Raw genomic sequence first — 25,781 nt, 5'->3', positions numbered from 1 at the left:
TTAGGTTTTGAGCAGAGGAAGACATAATCTGACTTACGTTTTAATAGATCCACTGTGTTTAGAATTAATGCAAACAGAGAAAAGACAAAAGAACAAACAAGAAGACCAATTAGTTAATTATCACACTTATACACACAACAGATGATAGTGGCTAACTCCAGGATATATCCAAAATAATTAGTCATATTAAAATTCTATACGAGGGGCGCCTGGGTAGCTCAGTTGTTAAGCATCTGCCTTCAGCTCAGGTCATGGTCTCAGGGTTCTGGGATCGAGCCCCACATCGGGCTCCCTGCTTGGTGGGAAGCCTGCTTCTCCCTCTCCCACTCCCCCTGCTTCTGTTCCCTCTCTCGCTGTCTCTCTCTCTCTCTGTCAAATAAATAAATAAAATCTTTTAAAAAATTAAATTTAATTTAAGAAATTAAAAAGTAAAATTCTATAAGAGAAGTATAAGGTGTTTGGAATGCAGAAAATATTCCTATTTTGTAAAATGAATTTTCGTAAATTATATAATATGAAGTCACTGTTGAAAAATTTGGTGTGGTGCATATAGAAATATATTCTCTTTAAAAAGGAAGGTTAATAGCATACATGCAAGGTCCCTTCAAAAGAAGATTCACTGCATTAGGAACCTCTTGGTTTATAGCACAAGGATCATCAAATCAAATGTTTATATAGAATATGGGACAAGTTGACGTACGAAATCTCTTGGTAATATTCAGATCAATTTGAGGGTCCAAAATTTGAACACTCAAGCTCAATGGAACCAAAACCAAAAACCTAATAGCTAACAATTTTGCTGGTAATAAGATAGAGTGCCAGTGTAGCAGGTAACTTCCTTTTGCAACTCAGCAGATATTAAAAGCATTCTAAAATTTGCATAAGACATGACATCAAACCGAACACCTTAAATATACTTTGTTAAACAATCAGTACACTGTAGACCTAAACTCATTTTTTCAAATGGTCGCATGTTACATTGTCTTATAGGGGTGACAACTTACTTCCTTATTGATGGCTATTTAGACTATCTCCAACTTTTTGATATGAGAATGCTATAATAAATATCCTTAACATATCTGTCATATTTTATATATACAATAATGTACAATAAATGTCCTTAGAATGTGTTCGTGCGTGTGTGTGTGTTTACACAAGTCATGTTTTCCTATAGGATCTAGTCCTGGCAATGAAGCATTGGAATAAAGGGACAGCATATGGGGCGCCTGGGAGGCTCAGTCATTAGGCGTCTGCCTTCGGCTCAGGTCATGGTCCCAGAGTCCTGGGATCGAGCCCCGCATCGGGCTCCCTGCTCGGCGGGAAGCCTGCCTCTCCCTCGCCCACTCCCCCTGCTTGTGTTCCCGCTCTCGCTGTGTCTCTCTCTGTCAAGTAAAGAAATAAAATCTTTTAAAAAAATTAAAAAATAAACTTAAAACAGGGACAGCATATTTAAAGTTTTTGAAACACACTAACTCACCCTTCAGAAAGGAGTTACCACGTGCATCTAACCACAGTGTACAGGAATGCCTTTTTCCTCCCATTTGCTACCTTTGGTTATTATTTTTTTAATAAAATATTTATCACTAGGACTGCAAAAAATGGTATCTCGTTATTTGCATTTTTCTGATTCGCACCCAGGATGGACTAGCCTTACTAAAAATATAAAACTTGTTAATCATGAATGTTAGCTCCAACTAGAACTGGTTTTATAGGCAAATAATAATTACCTACTATTTCAATATGGCCATAGGCTTACCCATCAGAATCTTCCTTTTTCCCAACAGGAAAGAGGTGGTTTTCAGTTTTTCCACTCTCTCTTTGTTGAATGAGTCCAGCAGCAGCAGCAGCGACAGCATATGTGTTTTCTAATACTGCCGTCTCATTACTTTGGTGTCTCTTCTTTTCTTCATTAATCTTTAATGGAAATGTGATACTAAGGATAATTGTTACTACATTATTCATTAAAAAGAACTTTTTTTCATTAATTATAAATTTCTTAAAGGTTTTATTTATTTATTTATCAGAGAGAGAGCACAAGCAGGGGGAGGGAGGTACAGACAGAGGGAGAAGCAGGCTCCCCGCTGAGCAGGGAGCCTGATGCGGGACCCGATCCCAGGACCCTGGGATCAGACCTGAGCCGAAGGCAGACTCTTAAGGACTGAGCCACCCAGTCATCCCAGAACTTTTTTTCATTAATTATATCATTTGACTCTTAGTCTGTCGTAATTTTAATCAATAAAAATATTTTGTTTAACTTTATCATTATAAATAATTGCAACTTTTATAAGTTCTGCTTCATTTCCGTTTGAATAAAAACAGCAGAATTGGGACGCGTGGGTGGCTCAGTTGGTTAAGCGTCTGCCTTCGGCTCGGGTCTCATCCAGGGTCCTGGGATCGAGCCCCGCATCAGGCTCCTTGCTCAGCGGGAAGCCTGCTTCTCCCTCTGCCTGTAGCTCCTCCTGCTTGTGCTCTCGCTCTCTCTGACAAATAAATAAAATCTTTAAAAATAATTAATTAAAACAGCAGAATTTTCCAAAATTTGAAAAAGGGCTTTCTTAATTTTGTATTCATATCCACGCTTTGCTACCTAACATTCCCACCCCACCCCATCTGACCAGCAGATACAAAGAAATAAAAAGACAAAGACACAAATTTGTCCTCGTCTGTCGTTACAACCTGGATTTTGCAAAAACAGCCAGATTTAAAGGATGTGACATTGTGGTGCTCCAGGAACAAAGAGTTTTCCTCTTTCTGCACTGAGCTATTTTTTCGCCAACTGCCTTTTACAATTCTTTTTTCATTTGGATCCTAGGGTTATCAAACAAGTGGCAGTGTTCATTAAAATATATGAACCAAGGTTCACCACAACACAAAAAGAACAGAGTGAAACTGATGTTAGTGTAGAATTTTGGGAAATGAGTAATGCTCCCCAAATTCCACATTCATGGTTATCATAAACTTTTATAGCTAGAGGGTATAAAAGTAATTATCAACTTTAATCCCATTTTCCACTGATAAATGGGAGTGAAACCAAAAAAAGTTAAATGATTTGTCCAAAGTTCCTAAAGTGGCATTACCTAGCATCTTATGGCACCAAAAGAGATGATACAATTCTTTAATGCTGAATCAGCTAAGTTATCAAACAAATTCATTAAATTAATCAGATACATTAAAAGTATGACACTGGCACAGTAATTTAATATCTTAATGGGGACAAGGTGCGTAGCTACTTTTTCTTTTGAAGGAGGATATCTCTAGATTTTTCTCTATTTTTAAAACTCAATTCACCTCAAAAGTCAGCTTTCTCCCTTCGAGTTAAATACTGAAGGTTTCTGAAGGTTTATGGTACCTACATTATAAAAGCCATTCATGTCAAAATGTACCATACTTTATTAAACATAATATGAAGGTTTGACTCAACAGAAACATGTGAGAATGGTGACCAAAAAAAAAAAAAAAAAAGTGGAGGGGGGCGCCTGGGTGGCTCAGTCAGTTGGGCCTCTGACTCTTGATTTTGACTCAGCTCATGATCTCAGGGTTGTGGGACTGAGCCCCGCATCAGGCTCCATGCTCAGTGGGGAGTCTACTTCTCTCCGTCTCTCTCTCTCCCTCTTCCTCTCTCTCTCTCCCTTTGCCCCTCCCCTTGCTCATGCTCTCTAAATAAATAAATAAATCTTAAAAAGAGAGTCTGTTTTTAAAAAATGTGGAGGAAAACAGTGATAATACAAATATTTGTTATTAAAAATATCTCAAAGTGGTCCTGTTGGAATTCTAAGTTCCAAGAGTGAGTACAAAGCAGAAAAGATTGCACATACTGAAACAATAAATAGGTTTAGCTGAAATACTTGTTTATATCCTTTCTCTTAGTCATTGCTTCTTTCCCATTTTATTGTTTATGGAAATGCAATTTATATTTAAGCCAATAGATAAAAATAAAAACCCTAGAGATGGGGCACCTGGATGGCTCACCGTTAAGCATCTGCCTTCAGCTCAGGTCATGATCCCAGGGGCCTGGGAAGGAGCCCCATGTCAGGCTCCCTGCTCAGCAGAGAGTCTGCTTCTCCCTTTCTCTCTCCCTCTGCCTCTCCCCCGGCTCATGCTCGTGCACACACATGTGCTCTCTCTCAAATAAATAAATAAATAAATCTTAAAAAACAAAACAAAACACTAGAGATTATTATATATCTTTTTTAAAGATTTATTTATTTTATAGAGAGAGAGAGCATGAGCAGGAAGGGCAGAGGGAGACGGAGAGAGAAACTAAAGCACACTCCATGCTGAGCACAGAGCCCAACGCGGGGCTCACTCTCATGAACCTGAGATCACAACCCAAGCCAAAACCAAGAGTCGGATGCTCAACTGTGCCACCCAGATGTGCCAAGATAATTGCATTTTTTTAAGTTTTTTTTTTTTTTAAGATTTTATTTATTTATTTGACAGAGAGAGACACAGAGAGAGAGGGAACACAAGCAGGGGGAGTGGGAGAGGGAGAAGCAGGCTTCCCGCTGAGCAGGGAGCCTGATGCGGGGCTTGATCTTAGGATCCCGGGATCATAACCTGAGCTGAAGGCAGATGCTTAGCGACTAAGCCACCCCAGGTGCCCCAATAATTGCATTTTTTAAGGAATTTTCTTTACGGTTACTCTGGTTCATGAGGTCACAGGGTGCGTAGCTAAATCAGTTTCCCAGTTCATATGCCACTTGGGAGACTTACAGAGAAACTTAAGGAAAACCAATCATAAGAATGTTTTCCTGCACTCCGATCATTTAGACAGCAGAAATAATCTATTTCCGAACACAATTATGTATTTAGACAACCCCATGTTATACACGAACTTTTTTCCTAAGTGGAGAATCAGAATGACTCAGATAATTGATAAAGAGGAAAAACAAAAGAGCAGCAGCAAAGTGAACCTCTACCTCTTTTTGAAGTTGAACTTTCTTTTTTTCCTCATCCAGGATGTCTATCTGTAACATGCCTATCTCGTTCTTAAACTTTTGAACATCTTGCTGTAATTCTTCTTTTAGACATACTTCTGATGTTCTGTAACTACATGGTGGAGAAGAACTCACATTTTCTAATTCGGGTTCCATACTTCTATAGTTATTAGTACTGTTATTAACTGCACAGAATGGCTTCTGGAACAAGACTTTTGTTTTCTTGTAAATGTAACGGCAGAACTATGGTGCCTTTTTATTTGAGCCATTTGTCTCATCTCATTGGAGCGGGAAAACCTTTTGTCAAAATGGCTTTCTGAATCACTAGACTGAGGTATACGTCCAATGTCTAATTTAGAATTAGTGCTATTTTGGTTCATACTTTTTGCCATATGCACGTCAAACTCTTGGTCTTCTTTCACTTCAAACGTAGCGAGTGGGTTCCTTACTTTTTTAGTTTCTGTACCACTTTTAAAACTCTTATTTTTGGAGGGCGCCTGGGTGGCTCAGTTGGTTAAGCAACTGCTTTCAGCTCAGGTCGTGATCCTGTAGTCCCAGGATCGAGTCCCACGTCGGGCTCCCCACTCAGTGGGGAGTCTGCTTCTCCCTCTGACCCTCTCCCCTCTCATGCTCTCTCTCACTCTCTCTCAAATAAATAAATAAAATCTTTAAAAAAAAAACTCTTATTTTTGTTAAAAACATGCTCAGTGTCTGGTTTGTTATCATTTTCACAGTCTGATTTATTTTCACTAAAAGAAAAATCAGAAGATGCCTGGCAAGCATATTTGAGACTAGAATTTTTTTGTTCAGGAAATGCCTGAACTACTAGAGGGACAGGCACTGCAAATATATCCTTTTTCTCACAATCAAGTCTATCATTTGTCAAGTTAGAAGGTATTTCCATTAAGTTTGCTCCTTCTTTAAAGTTACCACGTAGTGACTCTTCCTTAGGATAAGGAGCAATTTTGTGTTTTTCACAAGTTGCACCAAACGTCCGCTTTAACTCACTGGTGATGTGTTTTAGATTATTTTTCCACACTAATTTGCCTTGTTTGATCGAGATTTCCTCACGCTTTTGCACAGAAGGATGTTCTGAATATACAGATATATTATCCTTTCTATCACATTTCTTATTCATTTCTGGTTCTCGAGACTTTTTTTGCAGATGCAAAAGTGGAACGTTAATTTGCTGGGTTTGATTTTCACATGTCTTTTCTGCCAGGATACATGTTTGTGAAATACCTTTATCCTTAAGTAATCAAGTATGGACAAAGAAAAATTAGAAAATAATTAAAATTTAACTGTTAAATTTCTTAATCTATGTTAAGCTGCTCCCAAGTCACTATGTTGTAAGAAAGAAGTGAAAAATAACTCGCCCTGGCTTAAGACAGAAGAAAAACATAAATCCATAAACTTAACTTTGTCAGTTTTTTTGAAATAAACATTTCATTACGTTACATTTACCAAAAAAATGAATTGGATTAGTTTTAATGTTGCAAACTTAAAAGCTTTTTATCTCACCATACTTAAGAATATATATATTTATATATATATGAATTATAATTTTCATATTTAAGAACAGTGAGCCCCTACAGTGCATTTGAGGATTTTCTTTAAAGATTAATAACTAGAGAATAGGCAAATTTTCAATTATTAGGAGCCAAAATCAGTTAACATGAATCAGAAAGAAAATTCCTAAATCTTAATTCAAATTATATACTATGATAGTGTTATACATCACTATAATTATCTGCTTATATACAGCCCTAATATAATGTCCACTGAGAGTGGATAAGAAAAATGTTAATAATACTTACTGATATCCTATGCTGAAATGAAATAACTGAAAAAGTTATTGTTTATTACCCAACTACAAAGGTCCCACCCTGGAAGGTGTGATTCTACAATAGGCAATTGTGCTGATTTTATGACCCCACTCTCTGAAGTCAACTACACAGAGATCACAAGGCAAAATAAATCTTTTATCTTGGCATCAGTGACTGGCAATACAGAACTGAACATTTTGAACCACTGAGAATAATTACTCCTTCTATCTGAATCTAAGTCACTAGTCATCATTATTATACTGCTCATAATTTCAACTCCTTAAACATATGATTCAATATTTGATGTTACCTTCTTTATTGCATAAAAAGTTACAAAAATGTGAAGAAGCAAACAATATTCAGGAATTTTTTTTTATCTCAATTCCAAGGATGAAGTTTAGCTATAAGTTACTATAAATTCTAACTATATTTTAAGTTTTGTAACTTGTAAAATTTTATAAAAACTAAATATTAAATTATAATCTATTGACTTCAATATGTCCATTCAAAAGATCATTTCATTTGAACTATGTTACATTATTAAAGCAGGAAAAATATCAAATCGGAAATTTAAATTTAAATTTTACATACCTTTAGGTGGTTATTTTCACTTTCATCAAGTCTTTTTTGCTCTTCCTCTGATGTCCTTTCTACGTCTAGTTCTGCTGGCCAATCTATATATTTAGTGAAAATGGACTACTTAGAATGGTTAGATAAAAGCTATAATCTTCTTAAAAATAGAAAATAACATTTTATCTATTGATAGTTTAAATTAAACTTAATCTTTAGCTGAATATTTACTTTAAGAAATACTTTTAATTATAGGAAACTTCAACAAACCATTTGGGAAATACTAAATGTCACCAGGTTAAAGACATACAAACATCTCAAAGATTCATTCACAGGTTCATCCACCTAACATCAATGAACAAAACAATCAGAAACAAAATTTTATAATGCAGCAGAAACATATAAAATCACAACAGACTGTTCTTTACCTTGTAACAGCACCTCTTAACACCCAAAGCGTCAACTATAACATTATTCATGGTTTCCAAAATTATTAGTATTTTTTATGCCTTTATTAGTGTACAAGCTTCCTAAGGGTGTATGTCCCTGATGAGTGTAAACATGCCTGAAATGTTTTCCTCTACTACTTGATAAATTTCTTCACATCTTGTAGGACACAGACTGCTATGTAAAGCCATCCTTGATTATGGCTCCTGTTCCCCAGATGAATAGGTGCCTCTTTCTTCAGGGCTACCTTACTACTTTACCGATTTTTCTAGTGTATCTTCACCACCTGAACTGTAAATTACTTCCTTATATATCTCTTATTTTGCTCCTGGACTGTATGGGACAATCTCTCTCTCTCTCTTTTTTTGGAGAGGGGGAGGACCAGATAGAGAGAGAGGGAATCTTGACGGGGCTCCAAGCCCAGCACTGAGCCCCACACGGGGCTCGATCTCACAACTCTGAGGTCATGACCGGAGTTGAAATCAAGAGTTGGACACTCAACCGACTGAGCCAACCAGGTGCCCCTGTATGGGGCAATCCCTTAAGTCATTTCTGTGTCTACACTCTTTATTTTACTCAGTAATTATTTACAGAGTTTCCCGTAAGTGCTAGGCACCCAGGTTTAAAGAAGCATGTAGATAAAAGGTGTCAGGAATGGTTTTTCTGGAGATAATGCCTGAACTGAAACTGAAAACAGTGAGGTCAGCCAGATTCAAAGGGGTTAGAGGGAGGAAAACAGGAGGAGTATGCAAGGCTGTAGTAAGACAAGGGAGAGAAGCACACAACAGGGTAAATATTTGTCTAAAAGGGAGAGAAGCACACAACAGGGTAAATATTTGTCTAAAATACAGGGATCTAAGAGGAAGTCAAGACTATGAAAGCTTTATATGTAATTTTAAGATACCTGGACACAAATATATTTTCAACGGTGGTTCATAGTCATATTTACATTTGAGACAGATCACTCTAAATGCTGTGGAGAGGGATGAATTTGAGGGGCACTGTAATAAAAGATGGGAGATGAATTAGAAGGCAGTAAGGCAAAATAAAGATGAAGTACACCTGCACTGACAGAATGGTTCCAGAAATACTGAGGCTATAAAATGATCAGGGCACAGTACAGAATAAATCTGTATTAAATGAATAAACACACAATCTTGGGTCCCTAGAGAACTAACTTTGCTCATTACTTTATAAAAGGCATCAAGTGAGAAGAGAAACAATCTACATGAACTGTTTTAAGTTGCTTGTATTTATAATTTGTGTTTCAGATCTTCCTTTGTTACAGGAGCCTGTAGGTATTTTAAAAGTCCTACTTCTTGGATCTACCAAGCTCATGAAGAAGTAACAGCAAACAAGTCACTTGTATAGGTAAATAACTTTGGATTTATTGCCTGTACACATTACTCTAGGAGATAATTGAAAATCCTTTGAAAATACAGTGTTAATTCTACAAGGAAAGAAAGAACATAAAACTACAGGGGTGAAAAAAATATTGTACGATTTATTAGTACAGACCTGATCATATGACCGATAAAAGGTAAGGAATGAACTGGTACATTAAGTAGAGCACACATTAGATGTGGTTAATCAATAGACAGAGTATCTTAGTAGAATTAAAATGGACTTTCCACATATTATTTTTAAATAATATAGTGCTCCTTAAAACCAATATTCCATTTATTTATTAAAAATAATAAAGGGAAGTGCCTGGGTGGCTCAGTCAGTTAAACGGCGGCCTTCGGCTCAGATCATGATCCCACGGTTCTTGGGATCAAGTCCTGCATTGGGCTCTCTGCTCAGCTGGGAGTCTGCTTCTCCCTCTGCCACTCCTCCCACTCGTTCTCTCAATTTCCCTCTCTCTCAAATCAATAAAAATTTTAAATAACAATAATAATAATAAAGAGGCACCTGGGTGGCTCAGTGAGTTAAGTGTCCAACTTTTGATTTAGGCTCAGGTCACGATCTCAGGGTCATGAGATTGAGCCCCCCCATCAGGCCCTGTGCTGAGTGTGAAGCCTGCTTCGGATTCTCTCTCTCCCTCTCCCTCTCTCCACCCATCTCTCTCTCTCTAAAGAGATAAAATAAAAATAATAAAACAAGGAGATGGACTATGCATACATAGCTGAGAAGATGATACTATATAGTAAATTCTCAACTATTCCCATTACTGCTGGGAAAGCCAACTCTAAAACAAAAGTCATACAGAACATAGGAAATATTTTAATATTTGATTTGGGAAGGTGCTTTTTATAGTTACAATGAATATAGCTTGACCAATACTTGTGAATTTAGAGCTACAAAATAAAGCTAAGAAACTATGTTTTGAGTAAGCAATCTTTAGATCTCTACCTAGTATTCCCCACTGGTCCCAAAGTTCTAAATATAATCCTGCTACCTACTCTCAAGTGAATGCTAAAAACTAGCCCAAAGGAAATTACTTTCTCATAATTCTTATTCAGATGTTCCTTTGGTTAGAGGAAGAAGAGAGAGAGAGAGAGCGCACAAGCAGGGGGAGCAGCAGGGACAGAGGGAGAAGCAGGCTCTTCACTGAGCAAGGAGCCAAATGTGGGACTCGATCCCAGGATCCTGGGATCATGACCTGAGCCACAGGCAGACGCTCAACGGACTGAGTGACCTAGGAGTCCCTATGTTCAGAAATTTTTAAGCCTTGGACAAACATCACAAATTTATCTCAGAAATGAAAGCCTCGGGTGATCTAATCATTTCCATGTAAAAACACAGTAAGTCTCAGTCCACGCTAGATCCAAAAACTACAGTGCCATGAAACAGAAAATGAATATATAACAAAAATACTTTCCTTTTTTTTTTTTTAAAACAAGATTGTCTGATTTAAACCTCTTAAGACAAGGGAAAGAAAAAGGCAAGAAATGCAGAAATGAAACCTTAATGCCCATTTCACCACAAGGGCCCCTCTATCATTTTGTATCCATGAAATCTGTACATGGTTTAAAACAGTTCTCCCATGTCATCTGAGAATCCCCAGAGTTCCAAGATCCATCCATTCAATAATGCTGAATGTTATTTGACATTTTCACTCTCATTCTCTTATTAAGTGTACGGTGAAGTTTTCTAAAGATAGGATATGTGATAGTATCACAACTCGCATGATTAGTGGGTCAGAGCTCTAACGGCTAAGAATGTATGATCGTGTATGCTTGTATTTTAAATGCTTGTTTTAATTTCTAATATGGTAAATATCAACACTTAAACAGAAGCTCTTTGGAATTCCCAATAATTTTTAAATAGTATAAAAGGACCCTAAGGCCAATAAGTTTCAGAATTATGGTTTTAAAAGACTGTGTCTACCAAATATTAGGATAGAACTAATTACTTCCCACAGTTTTAATAATCAAAGACACCACACACACACACACACACACACACACACACACACACACACACAGAGTCCGCTAATCAGAACATCTGTTTGGCTTAAGATGATCAACATAATAACACTAAGAAGAAATAAACTTAAAACACAATTGACATGATAGCAAGTGAAGCTTTACTCTAGGGAAAGGTCAGAATTGAAATAAACATTGTGAACACTGGAAAAATCTGAGAGTCTAATAATTAACTTCTGGGAATCCCAAAGAAGTAATGGGATTCCAAACTGGGAACTTCAGGATTTCAAAACATAAAAGTGGAAACTACAGCTAAAGCTTACATTTTAAAAATCTTTTCTTATGCTTATAAATATCTTTTGTTCAAACACGGGTATGAACAGTGGTATCTACCTTATTTATGTCAAATCCTTCAGTTAAATTTGCCACCAAAAAAAAAAAAAAACAAGAAAGAAGAATTCAGAATAAGAAGACTGAGCATTTCAAATATTTTAGTCTACTTCTTTCCACTGTTAAATTTGTATTGTAAAATTTACCTGAGTTGGATGTTTGTTTTTCCTTCACTTCCACTGTTTTATTAGGAACAGAATCTTTCACTTCAACGGGAGGCTGAATGGGTATTGAAACAATATGATTAAGACATGATGGACCTTTCATACAATCTGTAGTTAAAAATTCAAAATAAAAATATAAAAGTTTTACCTTCACGTAAGGATAACTTTTAGGAGAATCTGAAAAGTAAAATGGACATAATGTTAATTATATGTAAACATGAAAGGCAACTAAACATTCATGCAGTTAGTACTAAGCTGAATCCTCATGCTTGGCTCTGAAAATGATTACATTAGGTTTTGGTGTTCTGTTTCTGGAGATAGGAAGGTGGGTTCGGACAGCGACAAGAGAGAAATATGAACCCAGTATAAATATTGAAAAAAAATGCAAATATATGTATTCAGTGTCAATCTTACTGATAATAACAATTGTAGCATTTAGAGAACGAACCCTATAATCTCTTTGGTTTCCAAAATTAGTTTGATTTGCTAGATCATGTTAGTCTTTAAAAGGTTTTTTTGAAACAGCTATCATATCAAAAAATTGGCTATCTTAAAAAAAAAAAACAGCCAAAGCTTCCATATTCAAATTAATCTCACTGGAATAATGAATACCAATACAAGAGAGATCTTTGATGTCCCATAGATCTGAGGAGGATGAACGAGTGGCTGTTTTAGCCCAAGTTTAGCACTCCATCTGCTTTCAGTATTCTTTGCGGAGCAACTATAATTTAATCTGTTTTAGTGCAAATACACTCAAGTCATCTAAAGTGAATTCTCTCGAGTTTTCTCATCAACTCCAAAATTTCCTAGGTAACATGCCTTTCTTTCTTCCCTCCTTCCCTTCACTATCCACCTTCTCCAAAAGTAATTTCTGGGGGCGCCTGGGTGGCACAGTCGGTTGGGTGTCTGGCTCTTGATTTTGGCTCAGGTCATGATATCGGGGTCCTGGGATTGAGCCCCGCATCGGGCTCCAGGCTCAGCAGGGAGTCTGCTTAAGGATACTCTCTCCCTCTCCCGTTGCCCCTCGCCCTGGTCGCTTGCTCTCTCTCTCTCTCTCTCCTTAAAATAAATAAATCTTTAAAAAAAAGTAATTTCTGGATCTATGGTCTTGATTGTTCTGCTTTTACATCCCTTTTATTACGGATTATCTCCACCACTTCTTTCCTCTTTGTTTAGCAGTAGTATCTTACATCTATAACCTCTATTTCTGCATCTCCTTGCTCCCCTCTAGCTAAAAACATGCTCAGCAATAAAAACAAAATAATGCTTTTCCTTGATCCTATTATGTCTTGAACTATCCAATGGCCCTTCCAGATTTCTCTAAAGGGAAGTCTACATCCTTGCTATGGAGCACATGACCCAAGGACCACCAACACTGACATCACCTGAGAAGTCAGACTGCAGAATCCCAGACCTGCTGCTCACAATGTGCATTTTTAACAAGGTCTCGGATGATTCACTAAAATTTGAGAAATTCTGGTCCACACGGAGTCTGTTGCCACATTCCTTTACCTTAACTGAACCTTCTAGAAAAAGCCTCAAGTTCGTCACTATCGATTCTCCAAAACTGAAAATGTATTAAAAGTCATAAACTTTCGGGGTGCCTGGGTGGCTCAGTTGTTAAGCGTCTGCCTTCAGCTCAGGTCATGGTCTCAGGGTCCTGGGATCGAGCCCCGCACTGGGCTCCCTGCTTGGCGGGAAGCCTGCTTCTCCCTCTCTCACTCCCCCTGCTTGTGTTCCCTCTCTCGCTGTCTCTTCTGTGTCAAATAAATAAATAAAAATTTTAAAAAAGTCATAAACTTTCTAATGCACTTTTTATCAGGGCTAAAGCTTCCTTGATCTCCCCCTAACTGATCCTGCTCTCTTCTTCCTTCCAATTCTCCTATTTTGCACTAAATGATACTATCTGATGAAGTGCCACCATTTTATATGACATTAAGATATATACATTTATAGCTGACTAGGACATAGCTCTGCATAATCAGCTACGCCAGTCCTTAATGTCTTCCCAACAGTGAGGAAATCAGTAAGAGTGGAAAAGTTTTGGCATACTACTCTGACAAACTTTGGTACTGGAAGCTCACTTGATATTATTCCTGCATTTCAAATACTCTGCTCTTCCTTTTAAAAGAATTATTTTATGTTACCACCTTCCACTATAAAGAGCTGCTTTGTCCTTCATTTACTCCCGGTACTCTCCGCCTTTCTCATCATTCCCTCTTTTCCTCTTATTTCCTGATGTTCCTTAGGTCTTAGAGTATCTTGAAATGGAACCAGTAATTTAGCTCCTTCAGTGGCACTCTCAATTTAATCTGTTGCTGACCCCTGAAAAGATATACAACTGATCTCCTTTTCACATCTTTCTCCTTTCTATGCATTTAATAGGTGATTTTCTTTGGATATTAGAACATATCAGTATTCCCATTTTAAATTAACATTCTATCAAGTGACTTTTTAAGAAAATACAATTCTTACCTTCTACTTGTTCATTTAATATACGTGGTCCTTTCTGATCCACAGCTCCAAATAAATGTTTAACGTCTTTCTTTAGAAGACTCTCAGAAATACTCTGTTAAAATTATCATCAAAAATGAGCTGCATAAAGACTTCCTAATCCTTTTCTAAGAAAATATCAGAATTTCCTACTTTAACAGCAATCAGACTTACAAATAAGAAAAGCATGTATTGAAAACCAAAACATCTAAAAACCTCATATATGCTTTCTAGATTAAGTGTACCTTTTAATCTACATTTGCCCACTGACTCTAACTGAACATGGAAGGCCAGAGTAAATACTTTCATAGACAGAAGACTTATTTATATGTACATTTCAATAGGAATTAACAAAACACCTAACTCTCCTTTGCATTTCCCACCAAAATAAAAGGACATTAAAAATATGTATTTAAACAAGTTCTTTAATAAGTATATTTGCTACAGATTTAAACTGTTCCTAATGGCAGAAACTTTTTCAGTTCTAAAGTAAGATACTTGACATGATGAGAAACCTTGGAGTATATCATGTTGAGTATAAACAGAACACTGTGGTAGCTGCTGCTTCATTTAGATAAACAAAGGCTTGGACTTTTTATTGATAGGAGAAATGGTTGAATGAAATGGCAAAGTAGGAAGAAAAACTTTCCTTGAAATTATATTTAAATAATAGCAAAAAACTTTAGATACAGGTATGAAACTCTTCAAAAAGTATAGTAAGCTTTCATAAGGGAAGAATAAGAACATTTATTTATTAATTACCTAAAATGTACCAGGCACTTATCTTAGTATGCACATTTTCTTTTCTACACACAATAACAATGATTATGACAATGGGGTGGATCTTCCTGCTTCCTGGTCATTCCAAGACATAAGAGTGAAATGATGAATAGATGTGATCCATGGTTCTCTCTGTCTAGAATGTCCTTCTCCAAGACCTTTGCATGACTGGTCCTTCTCATCAACCAGTTGGTGGCTCTTGCCACATTCAGAGAGATCTTTCCTGACTAACAAAATTCCACTCCCATTCTCATCCCCATCCTAATTACAAATTCCCCAAAATTCCCTAACCTAACATTTCCATTTTCTTTATATGAAGCACTTATAGTAACTTACCAATGGATTGTTATTTCCTTATTTTTTCTGCTCCTACCACTACAGCCTAACCCCTCAACTTATACAGCCTGGTACATAGCTGATATTCAATAACAGAAATGTATTTAAGGTCAAAACATTTAAAATAATCTCACTGAGGGGGTGCCTGCGTGGCAGAGTCAGTTAAGTGTCCAACTCTTGATTTTAGCTCAGTTCATGATCTCAGGGTCATGAGATCAAGCCCCATGTCGGGCTCCGTGCTGAGCATGAAGCCTACTTGGAATTCTCTCTCTCCCTCTTCTTCTGCCCCTCCCCACCCTCTCACACGCTCTCTCTCTCTCTCTCTCTAAAAAATAAATAAAATCACCTCACTGAGAAGGTCTCAAGTACCAAGTCACTATACTGTCGACCCTTACACAATGCAAGGGTGAAGGGCGTTGACAGCCGTGCAGTCAAAAATCCACATACAACTTTTGATTCCCCAAAAACTTAACTACTAATCTCCTATTGAACTTCCTACTTTAAAAGCAATTAGACTTAAAAATAGGAACAATGTAAATGAAAAACCAAAACATTTAAATAGAAGACCTCGTATATGCTCTCTAGATCTAATCTATGTCTTAATCCTCATTTGGCCATTGACTCTGTTTACTGAGCATGGAAGGTCAGAGAAAATTATAACCTAATGCTGACCTTACCAATAATGTAAAATCAATTAACACATTTTGTGTGTTATATGTATTATATACTGTATTCTTACAATATAAAGAAAAGTTTATTAAGAAAATCATAAGGAAGAGAAAACAGATTAACAGTACTGAACTGTATCAAAAAAATAGTCTGTGTGTAAGTGGACACACAATTCAAACTCATCCTGTTCCAGGGTCAACTGTATACCTATACAATGTCACTGAAACGTAACATACCCCAACTTAGAAATCCACCTGCCCGTTCTAACTTTCCCATTCTTTTCTGGACACTACTGCCATTTATGTTACTGTCCTTCAGAAATCTTCACATTTAAAAAAAGTGTCCTCAATATTTAATAAATCACTAAATACTGCTGTGATCATTTTTGTCCTATATTTCTATAGCAGCCTTTACAGTATACAAAGTGTTTTCACATTTGTTACCACATTTGTTCATTACACATACCTGAGAGGTAGGTATTAGTACCATTTTTATGAATCAGGTCACTGACATTCAAGCAGGTTAAACAAGTTTTTCTGGCATCCCACAGCTACCAAGTGACAGAACCAGGATGCTAGCATATCTTTTGACTTCAAATACGGTGCCTGCACCATTCTGAAGCACCTGCCTGTGCTAAGAGATCAGGTCCTTTTCACCTCCTTCCACAGTCTGTCACCTTAGAATAGGTCATCATTACTTTATACTTATGTTTCTACAAGTATGGCTGCCACAAAGATACTCAATGCATACTATTTTAACGATCCCAAATGGCTGTTACCTATTAAAACACCACAAAACCAGGGACACCTGGGTGGCTCAGTCGGTTCTGGGATCTAGCCCCATGTGCTCAGTGGGGAGCCTGCTTCTCCCTCTCCCTCCGCACCTCCCCCAGCTCATGCTCTCTTTCTCTATCTCTTTCTCTCTCAAATAAATAAATAAAATCTTTTTAAAAATAAATAAATAAAACACCACTAAGCCAAATTGTTATTATAATCCCAATGCTCCTTGTAAATCTACTTGACAATCCAAGTATAATACTTTCAGGGCCCCTGGATGGCTCAGTCAGTTGAGTGTCCAACTCTTGGTATAGTAGGGCTCTGCGCCCAGAGGGAGTCTGCTTCAGATTCTCTTTCCCTCTCCCTCCTGCTCACTCACTCTCTCTCTCAAATAAATAAATAAAATCTTAAAAAAAAAAAAAAAAAAAAAAAAATATATATATATATATATATATATATATAAAATACTTTCAAGTCCCAGGCGTTAGCTTTTCAAGTTCCAAGTTGTAAAAAACTATAATCCAAACTTTCTAGATCTCATCAGAAATTTTGCACATCCATATACACCACAGAATCACATCTGGCCATAGGTTGGCCTGGAGTAATTCTTTAGTTTTTTAGATAACTTAATTTCAAAACGCAAACTAATTCCTTATCACTCCTAAACCTCAGTTTTCTGCAATAATAATACACAGCTTTCATTAAGTTAAGCTTGCAAATTAGCAGAACTGTATTATGCTGTATTATTATATTTAGCACATAATTATTTTATCAATTACAGGTAAAAAGTATAAGGAAATAGTTTTTATGGGCAAATGCAGAGATGACAGAGTAAAGTCTAAGCATCCCTTTTATGCTTTAACATCATTCAATGCTTATATTTTAAAATAATAAGAAGAAAACAGTACCTCAGAATCCCAAGGTGATTCTCCATCTTCCTCTTCTCCTAATCCCAATGCTGACATCGTAACTATAAAATACAGTCACAGATACATTAATGAGAACATGTATTATTATGAATTTTAAACATATGTACAAGCTTATCCCTACTCATGAATATTTCAATAAAATAAAAGTAATAGCAGTAAAGATTTTCAGAGGGTTGAATTATTTTCAGGAAGAAAAAGTTGGTAGTAGTCGGGATACTTAAAAAGAAAGACAGCAAAAGAAACATATCTTAATGAAATGCATAACATCTGGATCTACATACTTTCAGATTTCTTTATACTAGCATTTGAGCATAGGAAAAAATTCACAGATGTTTACTAACTTACCACTACTATTACTTTTGTATGCTCTATCAGCAGAAGTCAGATGGTCATTAACTGTTTGCTCTTGTGGAGCACTTTCAGTAATATTAATACCATTGTCCTTTTTTCCAGTTGCCGGCTGCACCTCTCCTTCCTATAAAAACAACACAAAACAAAAACCCAACTTCAGAAAACATCACATTAATTCACTTGTTCACTCACTCACTCACTCAGAAAGACAAAGACACACCGTACCTGTCAAGTCATAGGCACTATCGTGGGAGAAGTTGGAAATATAAACGACAGAGACTGCCCTATATGCTAGTAGGGGTAGAGATGGACCAAAACAATTAAGAACAGAAGAGTATCATTTACTAGTTCTACAGGTGAAGTGAATAAAGTACAGTGAAGGCACAAAGGAGAAAAGAGTTGCATATGGGAAGCTCAGGAAATGCTGCAGATAGGGCTGTATATTGAAAGACAGACAAGGTGCACAAGGAGGGTGCAAAGGACACTCTAGAAAAGGTAGAATGAGCGAAAGGATGAAGTATGAAATAACGCAGTAAGTTACGATAGCTCCAGAATGTGGCAAAACTGGAACACAACTTTTGGGAATGGGACAGAGAGAGATAACTGGAAAATCAGGACTGAACCAAAAAAGGCAAGTGTCATGCTAGAATATGAACTTTCTCCTTCATGTAATGGGGATCCACTAAATAAGCAGAGGAGTTACATCGTCAGAAATATATTGTAGAAAGGTCTGACAGCAATGTAAAGATGAACATAAGGGAACCAAAACCAGAAGAGTATTTCAAAACTATACGTGAGAGAGTGAATTATGATAATAAGATATGAAAAATGGTAAGCAGGGACAAAATACTGAATGTGGTGATTTTTTTGTTTTGTTTTTTACTTTTTTTTTTTTTAAGATTTTTTATTTATTTGTCAGAGACAGAGAAAGCACAAGCAGGAGGAGTGGCAGGCAGAGCGAGAAGCAGGCTTCCCGCTGAGCAAGGAGCCCAACTTGGGACTCAATCCCAGGACCCCCGGATCATGACCTGAGCTGAAGGCAGGCAGCCCCCTAACTGACTGAGCCTCCCAGGCGTCCCTTTTTCTAATTTAAATTCAATTAATTAACATATAATGTATTACTGGTTTCAGAGGTAGAGATGTGGTGATTTTTTTTTTTAAAGATTTACTTATTTTGAGAGAGAGAGTGTGTGTGCGTGCAGGGGGAGGGGCAGAGGGAGAGGAAGAGAGAGAATCCTCAAGCAGACTCCCTACTCAGTATGGAGCCTGTAACAGGGCTTGATACCAGGACCCTGAGATCATGACCTGAGCCAACATCAAGAGTCGGATGCTTAACCAAGTGAGCCACCCAGGTGCCCCTGGATGTAGTAATTTCAGGGAAGTTTGCAGTCCAGGATTTTTCCTGCTTCAGTGTTTCAGTGGCACAATATACTAGGATGGGGAAAACAAATGACAAAGCAGATTACAAAAAGTCAGGGTAGAGGAATGGGTCAGAAACAATGTCTTCAATCTGGGACATACCAAATGGAAGCACCCAGGAGACTTAAGGAGAAAGTTTTACACAAATACATTTGGAGTAGGAAAAAATGACAGGAAAAGCACATGATGTTAATAAAACATAAATATCTATAAAATATACTAACCTGATATAATTAAATAATGTAAACCTACACAGAACTCTGAAATTTTCAGAATAAAAATAAAAGCAGGGGGGGAAAACCATGGGATTCAATATTTCATTTATATACTTCAACATTAGTTTCAAGGATAGAAGATAGACTTTTATTTATTTATTTTTATTTTTTTAAAGATTTTATTTATTTATTTGACAGAGAGAATGAGAGAGAGAGCACATGAGAGGGGGGAGGGTCAGAGGGAGAAGCAGACTCCCTGCCGAGCAGGGAGCCCAATGCGGGACTCGGTCCAGGGACTCCAGGATCATGACCTGAGCCGAAGGCAGTCGCTTAACCAACTGAGCCACCCAGGCGCCCCGAAGATAGACTTTTATTAATAAAGGCAAGTTAGTGGGCACCTGGGTGGCTCAGCTGGTTAAGCATCTGACTCTTGATTTTGGCTCAGGTCATGATCTCAGATTTGTCAGATTGAGTCCCAAATCAGGCTCCATGCTCAGTGGGGAGTCTGCTTCCCTCCCTCTCTTTTCCTCTCCCTCTGACCCTCCCCCAGAGTCTCTCTATACCCCATGTCGGGTATAGAGATTACTTAAAATTTTTTAAATCTAAAACAAAAACAAAAATTAACAACGATGAATACTAAAGTTTCCTGAGAATAATATAAAATGTATCTACTATTGGAGATATTTGAAAAAGTAAAAATCATCTTCCAGAAATAATTCTGTATACTCTGTTGGCAACCTTTCCTTCCTTACGATTCTACAATGATAAACAGTTCATATTAGAAAAAAAACTATAAATTGTGAGTTCATTCATTTGATGTGTGTCTGTGTATCTATTAAATGCAGATACAATTAAAAATAAATTATAAATCACAATCCAGAAACAAAATTTTCTATTTTTTCTTTAAGAGTGTTACAGCTTAAAATTTATTTCATTTATTGGATAAAGATTAAGAACCTCACTTACATAATCAGAAATTTCAGTTTTAATTAATGAAAAGACTAAATGTTTACTTATTTCCTCTCTTTAGTCTCAAAAAGATCTAAAACCTACCAAGATTCTACCACACAGGAAGTTAAATCAGAAACCACAAGAAAGGGCACCTGGGTGGCTCGGTTGGTTTAGAGTCTGCCTTCAGCTTAGGTCATGAACCCAGGATCCTTGGATTGAGTCCTGCATCAGGCTCCCTCCTCAGTGGGGAGTCTGCTTCTCCCTCTGCACCTCCCCCTGCTCATGCATTCACACTCTCTCTCTCACAAAAATAAATATATAAAATCTTAAAAAAAAAAAAAAAAAGAAAGAAAGAAACCACAAGAAAGACAATGGCCAAAAATTCAAAATTCATAATAAATCTGATTAAGGCCTAAAACAGATTTCACTTTGCATTATCTATAAACACAGGTTTTGCTAAATTAAATATAAGATAGCACACTTTATTAAACTTAAATGGAAGGATAAAATTTTCTTCCAGTTCTTCATAAAAGTCAGCTGTAAGTCATTCAGAAGAGTCAAGAATTTTTTTTTATTACTTGACTTTGTTTTCTTATTTTGCACTTAAAATAATTTCTACCATATTTTGTAATATAGAGTATCTGCTCTCCCTTAGCCTCACTACTGCTGTTGTCTTTTTATAATAATCTCTCTCAACTCTTCAATCTTTACATCCATCTTGCCCTTCTTAAATTAATTCTTCCCCCCACCCCCTCCCTCATCTTCACATCCATCTAGTTGTTCTTTCCAGTTGCTTTCTAATTCTTTCCTTCCATAATGGCATACCTAAGAATTGTTTACTCCCACCAACCTTTATAAATCTCAATCTGGTACTTACCTCTCTGTTGTTATTATATTATTTCCCCTTATGATCTTGAGGACTTCCGTTTTTTCCTAAGATTCTTTTCATTATAAGGATCAACAGGATGGTATGTGAAAAAAAAAATAGGGAAAAAAGCTAAAAACAGAAAAACTTACCTTTATAACACCATGGCCTGCTAACGACTTGACAGAAGGTTTTGAAAAAGCAGGACAAGAAAAGTCATTGGCTTTGAATGGTGGTTTGTAAAGAAGTCCAACTATATTTTCATCTTCATAATCAGAATTATCATGCTCAGATAAAGTTCTACCTCCTAGTGTTATAAGGCCACATTTTGTTCCCACTTAGTAAAAAACAAAATAAAAAGAACATGAAAATATCTGTAATTTCGAATTACTGAATAATACAAGAATGGACAAAAATCAGTGAATAGCACGTCTTCAAATAGCTTACCATTCTTGAATTGCTCAGAAGCATTCATTAGCGCTCTTAAGTTTGGTTTTGGGACAGTCTAGAAAAAAATTAATAGTTTTAAGGATTACAAGTATCAAATTTGGTAAAATAATTATAATATTCCCCATTATCAATGAGCACCACTACACAGAGAACACAGGTTTTGGAATCATTCAAATGGAGATTCAAATCTCAGTTCTGCCATTTACAAAGCCTATATTTTCTCCTGGGATGAGGATTATGAGAGATTTAATAGCTAGTCCCAAAATGTTATTTTCCTTACCCCTAACTGATTATTATATAAATTCTTCCTCAAAAAGTTAAAAATAAAGCTACCCTACAACCCAGCAATTGCACTACTAGGTATTTATCCAAAGGATACAAACATAGTGATCTGAAGGGGCACCTGCACCCCAACAATTTACTTTATAGTGAAAAAATTAAATTCTTTACTACAGTATTTATAAACAAATAATTGTAGAGTGAGAAAAGTCAGTGTTATTGGGGATATACTATGAACAAAAGCCTCTGTTTTAGATATATTTATAATATATATGTAATGTATATATTTACAATATATACATAATATATTTATAATATGTAATTCAAAAAATTTAAGAGACTTCTGTTTATAGTATATCCATAATCATATTTACATATACTGAAAAATTTTTTTCCACTTACCTTTACCTTATCAGTACCTGAAAATTATAAATTATTACTACAGAGAGAAAAAATTAGAAAAAGAAATGTTTCTAACACATCAACTTTCCACTTGGAGAAAGAATTGGTAAAGAGAATTCTAAGTAGAAATGTACACCTTGAAAGGATATATCTAATGAGACACAGATGAGGTTAAAAAAGTTGAGGAATTTTTATCTAAAATTCTGAGCTCATGGGGCACCTCGGTGGCTCAGTCGCTTGGTTAAGCATCTGCCTTTGGCTCAGGTCATGATCCCAGAGTCCTGGGATCGAGCCCCACATCGTGCTCCTGGCTCTGCGGGGAGCCTGCTTCTCACTCTGACTCTCTCCCCTCTCATGCTGTTTCTCTCTCTCTCTCAAATAAATAAATAAATAAAATCTTAAAAAAAAAAATTTCTCAGTTCACAATTAGAGGATACTAAAAAATATACTGTAACCTTATTTATTTATTTCCTCAACATCATTCATTTGCACTTATAAATCTTAAACATAAAAAGGGAATATAGGGCGTCTGGGTGGCTCAGTTGGTTAAGCAACTGCCTTCGGCTCAGATCATGATATTGGAGTCCCGGGATCGAGTCCCGCATTGGGGGGGGGACGGGGGGGGGGGCGCATGCTCAGCAGGGGGTCTGCTTCTCCCTCTGACCCTCCCCACTCTCATGTGGTCTCTCTCCCTCTCAAATAAATAAATCTTTTTAAAAAATAGGAATATAAATTTGAGCCATATTTTTAAAAATTCATGTATTTAATTATGACACACTATGCACATTACTTATAACATTCCATTATACAGAATTCCATCTGTCTGCTCATTTATTCACATTCAAAAAATATTAAATTGCTTCTTCCAAGCAAGACTTTATTCTAGGTGTTCCAGGAGATGCACAATTACATTTCCTAACATCCAGTAGCTTATAATGATGCAGGGGCTTTAAAATGAATATTTAAATAAGAATGAAATTTTAAATTGTAGAATCTGATACAAAGATTGAGTAGATATTTTTAAAAACTGTAATATAAAAGATTTCTGAAATTGGACATTTTACCATATGGGTATGAAGAGCCTCTGCTTCTAGAGCTGATTATTATTTTAGGCAAAACATGTATTCTTCACTTAGATAACGTTTTAACTATACTCTTAATGGAATTATTTTGAAAACACAGTGGAATACCTTTGCAATATAAATTTTGAGAAACAATTTAAATTTCTGAATTTCCACAATTTCTAATATTATTTTAGTCTAAATGTACAACAAAGGATAAAAATAGAGAAAAAAAAGTCTTTTGTAAAACTATATGTTACCAAGGGAAAAAATGTCCGCAATAATTGAATCCACTAAAGATTTCATTTAGGCATGAGTATTATAAATGTCATATTAAGAAAGAAAACTCATGTTAAGATAACTAAAACTTACAGAAAAATCCTTATCCTTGACCAAATATCTTATTTCCTCCATTATGGAAAAGCTTTTCCCAGTGTAATTTTCCTGTCATTATATATTTTCCAGCCCACTTTTTTCAGCCTCCACCTTCAGTATTTACCAGAGTAAAAAAAAATTTTAAAAAAAATTTCTACAAAATGGTTTGTTCTGACCCACTTTCCATTACAAACATTAAATGATGATAGGTAGGCCACTGCTAAATTTTAAGAGTAAATAATATACAAACTAAATTCAGAGCAGGAAAACAAATTTCACAAGAGTACTTTACCTTGATATCAAAATTAAAGTCTTCATCATCTGATGTAGGCCATGAATCATCAGTACCAGGTTTAATGGAAATACTTTAGAGCAAAAACATACAACAAAAACAAGTTCATTAAAAAGAAAAATCGAATGAAAGGTCAGCTATTTACTGAATGAAGTTTCTTGATATACTTAAAATTTGGCCTCTGTTTTTGTTGTTTTTATTTTTCCTGTATCATTAACATACAAGTGCTATATTAGTTCCATGTATACAATATAATAATAGGGCAATTCCTTACATCACCCAGTGCTCATCATGACAGTGCATTCCTTAATCTCTATCTCCTATTTCACCCATTTCCCTACCCATCTCCCCTCTGGTAACCATCAATTTGTTCTCTATCGTTAAGTCTGTTTCTTGGTTTGTCTTTTTTTTTCCCCTTTTCTCATTTTTATTGTTTCTTAAATTATTCATATGAGTAAAATCATATGGTATTTGTCTTTCTCTGACTGACTTCACTTAGCATAATACTCTCTAGTTCCACCCATTTCATTGCAAATAGCAAGATTTCATTCTTTTCTATGCCTGAATAATATTCCATTGTGTATGTATATCACTTCTTTACCCATTCATCTATCAATAGACACTTGGGCTGACTCTTGTAAATAATGCTCCAGTAAACACAGGGGTGCATGTATCCCTTTGAATTGGTGTTTCTGTATTTTTTGGTAAATACCCAGTAGTGCAATTACTCAATTATAGGGTAGTTCTATTTTTAACTTTTTGAGGAAACTCCATACTGTTTCCCACAGTGGCTGCACCAGTTTGCATTCCCACCAACAATCCAAGAGGGTTCCTTTTCCTCCACATCCTCACCTTCTTGTGTTTTTGATTTTAGTCATTCTGACAGGTGTGCAGTGGTGTCTCATTGTAGTTTTGATTTGCATTTCCCTGATGATGAGTGATGTTGAGCATCCTCTTATGTGCCTGTTGACCATCTGTATGTTTTCTTTGGAAAAATCTCTGTTCAGGTGTTCTGATCATTTTTCAACCGGGTTGTGTTTTGGGTGTTGAGTTCTATCAGTTCTTTATATTTGTATACTAACCCTTTATCAGATATGTCATTTGCAAATATCTTCTCCTATTCATAGGTTGCCTTTTCATTTTGTGGACTGATTCCTTCACTGTGCAAGGAAGCTTTTGATTTTGATGTTTAGATAACTTAAAGCTTTTGATTTTGATGTAGTCCCAACAGTTTATTTTTGCTTTTATTGCTCTTGCCTCAGGAGACATAGAGAAAAACAAACAAACAAACAAAAACAAAAAACCACTGCTACATCCAATATTAGAGAGATTATTGCTTGTGTTCTCTTCAAGTATTTTTATGATTTCAGATGTCACATTTAGGTCTTAAACCCATTTTTGAGTTTATTTTTATTATTTTTTTTAATTTTTATTTT

The 25,781-nt window shown here is 36.2% G+C and overlaps 1 protein-coding gene across 5 annotated transcripts in view; it reads right to left on the bottom strand.

Moving 5' to 3' along the window:
• The window catches only part of LOC123841828 (ankyrin repeat domain-containing protein 26-like), a 113,288-nt gene that overhangs the window by 62,289 nt on the left and 25,218 nt on the right, over positions 1 to 25,781 (bottom strand). For 2 of the 5 annotated variants that reach the window (XM_064591919.1, XM_064591920.1), the window contains 11 exons: positions 24,346 to 24,418; positions 21,934 to 21,991; positions 21,639 to 21,823; positions 18,031 to 18,160; positions 17,665 to 17,726; positions 14,178 to 14,271; positions 11,851 to 11,879; positions 11,685 to 11,757; positions 7,355 to 7,437; positions 1,757 to 1,914; positions 38 to 52 (listed from right to left, as the gene is read on the bottom strand). In XM_064591919.1, the coding sequence (XP_064447989.1) occupies positions 38 to 52; positions 1,757 to 1,914; positions 7,355 to 7,437; positions 11,685 to 11,757; positions 11,851 to 11,879; positions 14,178 to 14,271; positions 17,665 to 17,726; positions 18,031 to 18,160; positions 21,639 to 21,823; positions 21,934 to 21,991; positions 24,346 to 24,418 (960 nt within the window). The remainder of the gene's footprint in view (positions 1 to 37; positions 53 to 1,756; positions 1,915 to 7,354; positions 7,438 to 11,684; positions 11,758 to 11,850; positions 11,880 to 14,177; positions 14,272 to 17,664; positions 17,727 to 18,030; positions 18,161 to 21,638; positions 21,824 to 21,933; positions 21,992 to 24,345; positions 24,419 to 25,781) is intronic. The other 3 variants (XM_064591921.1, XM_064591923.1, XM_064591922.1) reach the window with 3 other exon arrangements.

Source organism: Mirounga angustirostris, unplaced genomic scaffold, assembly GCF_029215605.1.
Source record: "Mirounga angustirostris isolate CCGP_5_RB_7025 unplaced genomic scaffold, mMirAng1.0.hap1 SCAF_5, whole genome shotgun sequence".
NCBI lineage: Eukaryota > Metazoa > Chordata > Mammalia > Carnivora > Phocidae > Mirounga > Mirounga angustirostris.
This window is presented reverse-complemented; position numbering and strand designations above follow the sequence as displayed.